This window comes from Gallinula chloropus (assembly GCF_964237585.1).
Source record: "Gallinula chloropus genome assembly, chromosome: 26".
Classification (NCBI taxonomy): Eukaryota; Metazoa; Chordata; class Aves; order Gruiformes; family Rallidae; genus Gallinula; species Gallinula chloropus.
Window position 1 is genome coordinate 2,424,179 of NC_140111.1, and position 7,986 is coordinate 2,432,164.

Genomic DNA, 7,986 nt, shown 5'->3' on the forward strand with positions numbered 1-7,986 from the left:
ACGGGCCAATCAGCAACAAGGCGCCTGGAATTATGAATGGGCAGCTACTACGCGGCCCGCGCCGCCGCTTAAAGGGCGAGGAGCGGAGCCGGGACAGCGCGGGGACCCCCCGAACCCCCCCCCGAACCCCCCCGAACCCCCCCCGGGCTGCAGCGGGTCAGGCGCCGGGGCAGACCCCCGGCAGGGCTGCTGGAGGCCGCCAGGAAGCCTCCCCCTGCGGGTGGGGGGCTCCCCACCCCCCCACACCCCCCCCATCACCCCCCCCCCCCCCGGCCACAAAGAACCTTCGGACACACAGTGAAGTTTCTTCATGTTTTAAAGACCCGACGCCCCCCGGGGCTGAACCGGCACCGGGACACCTCACAGAGCCCCCCCAGGGCTGAACCGGCACCAGGACACCTCACAGAGCCCCCCCAGGGCTGAACCGGCACCGGGACACCTTACAGAGCCCCCCAGGGCTGAACCGGCACCGGGACACCTCACAGAGCCCCCCCCAGGGCTGAACCGGCACCGGGACACCTTACAGAGCCCCCCAGGGCTGAACCGGCACCGGGCCGCCTCACACAGCCCCACAGAGGGGTGAAGAGGCTCAGGGCTGCCTCACAGAGGGGTCTGCTGTATCACAGTCACACAGGCCCCGGGCTGGGAAAGTCCAACCAGCCCCATCCCCCACTCACCCCCGTGCCCCACTGACCCCCCCGTCCCCCCACTCATCCCCCCCACCAGTCCCTGAGCTCTGCCCAGCTGTTAAACCCACCCCAGGGGGTGACTCAGCCCCTCCAGCCCCTCAATGTCCTTCTTGGAGTGAGGGGCCCACACCTGACCCCAGCACTGGAGGTGCAGCCTCCCCAGTGCCCAGCCCAGGGGCACAATCCCTGCCCTGGCCCTGTGGCCACGCTGGGGCTGACACCAGCCAGGGTGCTGCTGGCTTTCCTGGCCCCCCAGGCACGCTGCTGGGTCACATTCAACCCCCCCAGGTCCCCCTCCCCAGCCTGTAGCACTGCACAGGGTTGTTACTCTGCCCTTGGCCTTGCTGAACCTCATCCCCTTGGTCCCAGCCCATCACCTCAGCCTGCCCAGACCCCTCTGAAGAGCCTCCTCATCCTCAGGGAGATGGACCCTTCCTGCCACCCATGAGCTGAGGGAACATTGGATCCCTTCAACCCCTTTCCCAATGACCTGGGTGACCAGGGCTGGTCCCAGCCCTGAGCCCTGGGGGGCTGCACTCATCCCTTTCCCCTTCCCAGCAGCTTCCCTTGGGTCAAACCCTGTTCCCACCTGGCAACTGGCTACAGACACTGGGCTAACGTCATCCCCCAAACCCTACACCCCACAAGTGGGTTTCCCTCTGCCACTCCTGGAGCCTTATGGAACCCCATGAGAACTAAACTCACGTGTGGCTTCCCCTCTGCTCCCATCTTTGAGGTCTAACACAGCCAGATCACTTTGCTCTGCTGAATAAACTCACACAGTGTGCCCAGGGCAGAGAGCAGCTACTACCTGGAGTAGCCTGGTAATAGAGACATACAAACCTGGTACCAGTCAAGGTGAAGAGTGAAGGAAAAGATCTGGCAAAATAGGTTAAAAATAAAGAGTATCAAGGGCTCAGGAGTCCTCCAGCAAAGGTCACACAAAGGTATTCACAGGTCTGGAGCACGTGGTGGGCTGCAGCACAGAGATCCAGCACCAAAAGTGGTTCCTGGGGAGAGCAGGGAGTTGGTGCTGGAGGTCTCTCACCTTTGGGAATCAGTGTCTGTCCACCTTCCTCACAGGAGTGGAGGAAGAACAAGGTTCATCTCTGCATGAAGTTTCTTTCCAGGGCAGCAGGAGTTCTCTGCAGGGAGTGGATGTTGCGTTTCACCCTGTCCTCCAGGCTGGAAGTTGAGGCACTCTCCAGTTTCAAGCGGCTGCAGCACCAAAGGAGCCAAATCAGAATCACTCTGACACCATTTCCAGCAGCATTCCCCACCTCCCCATCACCCACCCAAACCAGCATCAAAACAGGGGACTATTTCCCATTAAAAACCTGCCCTGAAAGGACCAAACCCCTTTCAGTTTGCCCTGTAAGGGATTCCATGCCTTATTTAAGGTCAGTGCTCAGAAACACACCTTCAGCAGCTCTCCAGCCTCCTCTGCCTTCCAAATTTAACTAATTGGTAATTACAATATGCCCCCATCCCAGGGGAGGTGGGTGCTTTGTGTGAGGCAAAGGAGAGGAAAGCAGATGTGTTGCTGAACTGAGGGCAGAGATCCTCAGGGAGCCCAAATGCCAGAGCTCAGGGTGTAAATGATGTTGGGTGACAGGAGAGGGAAGGGATCCCTGTGACCATCTCCTTGGTGACAGGAGAGAAAAGGGATCCCTGTGACCATCCCCTGGGTGACAGGAGAGAAAAGGGATCCCTGTGACCATCCCCTGGGTGACAGGAGAGAAAAGGGATCCCTGTGACCATCCCCTGGGTGACAGGAGAGAAAAGGGATCCCTGTGACCTGTTTTACAGCCTCAGATCACACTGAGGTGGCTTCTCCCAATGATTTCCTCCTGCCCATCTCCCCCTTCACACAAGGAGCTGGTAAACAGCCTGTCAGCTCAGAGAGTTTCTCCTGTGCTGATAAACACACAGAAATCCCTTCTCCACAGGAGATTTTTGTTTGTGGAGCAAAACCTCTTGTGGTTTGAAGCTGTTCTGGAGTGACCCCAGCTCTGGGCAGCCTCAGGAATCAGCCTGTGTTCTCCTCTCCTCCCCAGGCCAGCAGGGAAACGGAGATGTCTTGGGTTAAGAGCAGAACCAGGGATGTCCCCGGCTCTACTGCAAGAGGCAGGAGAGGTGGGAATTCTACCCCCTTTGGGATGCATTTAGACCCCCTTTAGGATGCATTTAGACCCCCTTTAGGATGGATACACCACAGATGGGACTGATCCCCCATCCCACCCCATCCCCTGAGGCAGCAGCTGCTCTCGCTGGCTGCTGGGGTGACGAAGCAGGTGAGACTCACTTGAAGAACTTCCCATCTCTGGAGTCCAGTTTCTCCAGCTCCTTCTCCAGCTCCTCCTCCTTCCTGTGCTTCCTCAGGTTGTTTGCTCTCTCCTCTTCCCTCCACTTGGCATCTGCCATCATCTCCTGGCGCCTGCGCTCCAGCTCCTCCGCAGAGACCTTCCTGTGTGTGCAGAGACCCCCCAGCGCTCTCAGCCCACAGCAGCCTGAGCCCCCATTAAGATGATTAACTACCCTACAAATTAGGGGTGTTTCAAGTGGTTTTCCCCTGGGGTAACCCCTCAGCAAAGCTTGGGAGTACATGTGGAGCTGCTCTGGTTTCCACCCCCTCAGGAAGAGCCTGTTTCTGCCTCTGTTCAGCCTCTGCCTGTTGCTGGCTGGGAAGATGCTGCTGCCCAGGTCATGTTTTCCTGGTGGCAGTGGAACAGGAGGCTCCTAATGAGCAGCCCAGGGGACAGAGGCTGACTTCAATTTGCACAGAGATACAGGGAGACCCAACAACCATGTGAAGGGCTTTGGGAAGCTGCCCAAGGTGTTAACTAACACATTAATTAACAGTCAGGCCCAGGAGCACCAAGCTGAGCACGTCAGGACCATCCCCACGACTTCCACACAGAACCACAAGGGTGGAAAAGCCCTTTAAGATCATCCAGTCCAACCAACCCCATCCTGTGCTGACCCAGATCCCTGAGCACCTCATCTCCCCTCTGTTAAACACCCCCAGGGGTGGAGACTCAGCCCCTCCCTGGGCAGCCTGTGCCACAGCCCCACAACTCTGCCAGGGAAGAACTTGTCCCTCCCATCTGCTCTGCCCCTGCCCTGGGGCAGCTTGAGCCCATTGCCCCTTGTCCCATCTCCTGTCCCCTGGCTGCAGAGACCATCCCCCACCTCTCTGCACCCTCCTGGTAGGGCAGGGGAGGTGGGAAGAAGGTCTCCCCTCAGCCTCCTCTTCTCCAGGCTCAACACCCCCAGCTCCCTCAGCTGCTCCTCAGAGGATTTGCCCTCCAGCCCCTTCCCCAGCCTGGTTGCCCTTCTCTGGACTGGCTCCAGGACCCCAATGTCCTTCTGATGCTGAGGAGCCCAGAACTGGACCCAGCACTCGAGGTGCAGCCTCCCCAGTGCCCAGCACAGGGGCACAATCCCCTCCCCAGACCCACTGGCCACGCTGGGTCTGACACCAGTCAGGGTGCCCTTGGCACTGGGCATCCCATCCAGTGGGTTTTAGTGAAGGGAATGGAACCTGGCCCAGCTCCCCCCCAGCCCAGGGAAGCCCAAGGCAGAGGGATGCTGCTCACCTGGTGTAGCTCTGCGCGTGCTGCCGCCGGTAGCTCCTCTTAGGGGATGGGCTCTTCCCTCTCCCCTTCTCCTCCTTGCTCTGCCTGGAACCCAGAAACACCCTCCTTAGGCCAGGGGAACACTCAGCCTCACAGCTCTGAGCTGATCTTCCTGCAGCCAGACACCCCAGGGAACTGCAGGACAGTTGTCTGGCCACTCAGATAAAGTCCTACTGCCCTTTAATATCCTGTAAACTTTAACACACTGACAAATACCACCTATTTTTACTCAGTTTTCATTGTTTCCTCAGCCAGGAATCCACAGCTGACACCTGATTTTAACAGCATTTAGCAAAGATAATTAAACCAGTTACAAACACCCCCTGAAGAGAAGCCCAGCCCTGTGTTTCCATCACCCAGGGGGTCACACTCACTGTTTGCTGTGTCTGGAAGGAGATCCTGACCCTCTGCACCCCCACTGGTCCGAGTTCTTCCTGCTGGAGCGTCTCTGGGGGGAGCTGGACGGGCTCCTGGACCTGGAGCGATCGCGGTGCTTGTGGGGGGCCCTCTCCTGGCCGGCAGCTGGAGAGCCCCGGGCCCTGTGGCTCTGCTCAGGGGCTCTGACCTGCAATTCAGAGCATCACAGAATCCCAGACTGGTCTGGGTTGGGAGGGACCCCAAGGGGCACAGAGCTCCAACAAGAACTTACTTGTAAACCATATCCTGGGGCTTTGGCAGGAGCAGCTTTGCAGGAGGAATTGTTCATCCTCTTCTCAGACCTGAGGAGGAAACAGAAGAGGGTGAAAATTTATCAAGATCTTTTGAAAGGTCCAACAACCCCCTGCCACAGGCAGGGACACCAACCTCCAGGCCTGGAGCTACACAAGGTTGCCCAGGGCCCCATCCAACCTGGCCTTGGACACCCCCAGGGATGGGGCACCCACCCCCTCTCTGGGCAGCCCCTTCCAGCCCCTCACCACTCTCTCTGCACAGAACTTCCCCCCAATCTCTCCTCTCCCCCTTCCCTCCTCCAGCTTCACTCCATCCCCCTTGTCCTGCCAGTCTCTGCCCTTTAACAAGCCCATTCCCCTCCTGTTCCTCTGCTCCCTTCAGGGACTGGGAGGCTGCAATGAGGTCCCCCCACAGCTTCTCTTCTCCAGGCTGACCCAGCCCAGCTCCCTCAGCCTCTCTCCATGGGGAGCTGCTCCAGCCCTCTGAGCATCCCCATGGATCCTCTGACCCCTCTCCAACAGCCCCACATCTTCCTTGTGTTGGGACTCTGGCCACAGGACTCCAGCTGGGGAGGGCAGAGCAGAGAGGGACAATCCCCTCCCTGTCCCTGCTGCCCCCCCTCTGCTGCTGGAGCCCAGGGTGCTGTCCCACACCAGGACACCCACCTCTCTCTGCCTGGCTCCCCCTCGCTGCTGCTGCTCTCGCTGCTCCCGCTGCGGCGCCGGTGCCTCTTGTGCTTCTTCTTCTTCTCCTTCTTCCTCTTCCTCTCCTTCTTGTCCAAACTGTTCTGCAGCTGCCAAGGAGAACAGCAGGTTCAGGAGTGTCACAGGGCAAAGGTGCTGTGGGACAGGCTGCTGGAACAAACCCTCATCCCCTCAGCAAGGTTCTCTCCCTTAAAGCGCTTGGTGGGGTCACTCCTCCTGCCAGTGGGTGTCCAACCCTCTGCCTGCAATCACTCTGCAGTGCTAATTAAGGATTAATTACCAAGAACAACCCACCCCAGAGCAGGAGAGCATGAAGAACTCAGTTACACTGACTTTAAAAGGGAGAGGAAATGAATTCCTGCTGAGAGGCTGGTAAGGAGCCTGGGTCTGGCACAGGAGGATTAGGGAGAGCTGAGTTTGGTCTGGTTTTTGGTGAAAGAGTCAAGAAATGGGACTCAGCTCCCCAGCCCAGGCAGAACTCTGGCCTAGGAGCCCCTCCTGGGGTTCAGACACCTACCAGTTCTTTGATCTTCTTCATTTTAACAGGGTTATTCAGAACTTCTCTCTTCTTTTCCTCCTCCCTCTTCCTACAGCAGGGGAGAAGAGAAGAGTCAGCACCTCCCACCAGCCAGCAGGACGTGTTTCCATGGCAGATCCCGGTCTGGAGGGAGCTCTGAGCACACACAGAGCAGTGCTGAGCACTGAGCAGAACAGGCAGAGCTGAGGAGGAGCCTGGCCTCCTCCCCTCCCCTTCAGGGAACGAGCTGGGAGCAAACCAACCCTGTTCTGTTACCACTGGTCACCCCACAGCCCTGAGAGGGAGACAGAGCAGAGCAGATTTCCTGGCACACAGGCAGGAAAGGCTGGGTTGAGCTTTAAGGAGGCTTTATAGGAACAATCCTGCTCTCTGAGAGCTGCTGACACTGATGCTTTGCCTCTCCCAAGCCCCTGCAGCCCCAGGCTGAGCACCTGATCAGGAAAGGGTCAGGAGATGGGGCTCAGCTCCTCAGCCCAGGCAGAACTCTGACCTAGGAGCCTCTCCTGGGGTTCAGACACCCACCAGTTCTTTGATCTTCTTCATTTTAACAGGGTTATTCAGAACTTCCCTGACCATGAGCACCTGACCATGAGGAGGGGGTCCTGCAGCCCCAGCCTGAGCACCTGACCATGAGGAGGGGGTCCTGCAGCCCCAGCCTGAGCACCTGATCATGAGGAGGGGGTCCTGCAGCCCCAGGCTGAGTACCTGACCATGAGGAGGGGGTCCTGCAGCCCCAGCCTGAGCACCTGATCATGAGGAGGGGGTCCTACAGCCCCAGGCTGAGTACCTGATCATGAAGAGGGGGTCCTCCCGGATTTTGTTGGCCATGTCCAGCACAGAATTGGCCCCAGACTTGGCAAAGATGGAGCCAGGGAGAAGCCCAGTCTCACTGGAACAGCCTGCATCCTTGTCCTCTGCCTTCTCAAAGACGTATTTGTCCACAGGGCGACCCATCAGGTACTCCTCTCTGTTCACCATCCCTCCAGGGCCCTGGTACATCCACTCCAGCTTCTCTTCTCTTTTCCTGTTGCAAACAAGAGCAGCTCAGCTTCCTTCTCCCAGCTCCACAGCTGCATTTGAAGGTGCTGGCTAATGGAGGGGAAGCGTTCAGGCACCAGGGACATTCAGCTCACGGCTCTGGGGGCAGAGGGAGCCCCGCAGCACCTCAGAACGACCCAGGGGCAGCCCCACAGCGCCTCAGAAGAGCCCGGGGGGAGCCCTGCAACTCACGGCTCTGAGGGCAGAGGGAGCCCCGCAGCAACCTCAGCATTAAACACAGGGCCTGGGGGTGGGTACAGGAGCCCTGCAACGCTTCACAAGGACCCAGGGGGAGCCCCGCAGCACCTCAAAGGGGCCTGGGGGGGCCCACAGCGCCTCAGAAAGGCTCGGGGGGGGCCTGCAGGGCCTCAGAAAGGCTCGGGGGGGGCCCGCAGCCCCTCAGAAAGGCTCGGGGGGGCCCACAGCGCCTCAGAAAGGCTCGGGGGGGGGCCCACAGCACCTCAGAAAGGCTCGGGGGGTCCACAGCACCTCAGAAAGGCTCGAGGGGGGTCCCACAGGGCCTCAGAAAGGCTCGGGGGGGGTCTGCAGGGCCTCAGAAAGGCTTGGGGGGGCCCCGCAGTGCCTCAGAAAGGCTCGGGGGGTCCCGCAGTGCCTCAAAAGGGCCCGGGGGGGTCCCTCAGAGGTCAGCAGGGTCCGGTCCGCAGCCCTGACCTGACGGTGCCCATGTCCTCCGCGTATCGCTGCAT

At 59.4% G+C, this 7,986-nt stretch overlaps 1 protein-coding gene across 1 annotated transcript; it reads right to left on the reverse strand.

The window, feature by feature from the left end:
* Positions 1–1,010: 1,010 nt before the first annotated feature.
* CWC25 (CWC25 spliceosome associated protein homolog) lies at positions 1,011–7,986 on the reverse strand (the record flags this gene model as incomplete). The annotated part of the gene is made up of 9 exons (XM_084275681.1): positions 1,011–1,907; positions 2,995–3,156; positions 4,289–4,372; positions 4,702–4,892; positions 4,977–5,046; positions 5,665–5,792; positions 6,221–6,290; positions 7,029–7,265; positions 7,952–7,986. 9 exons carry the CDS (start codon positions 7,984–7,986, stop codon positions 1,793–1,795), a joined length of 1,092 nt encoding a protein of 363 aa, XP_084131807.1. The 3' UTR covers positions 1,011–1,792.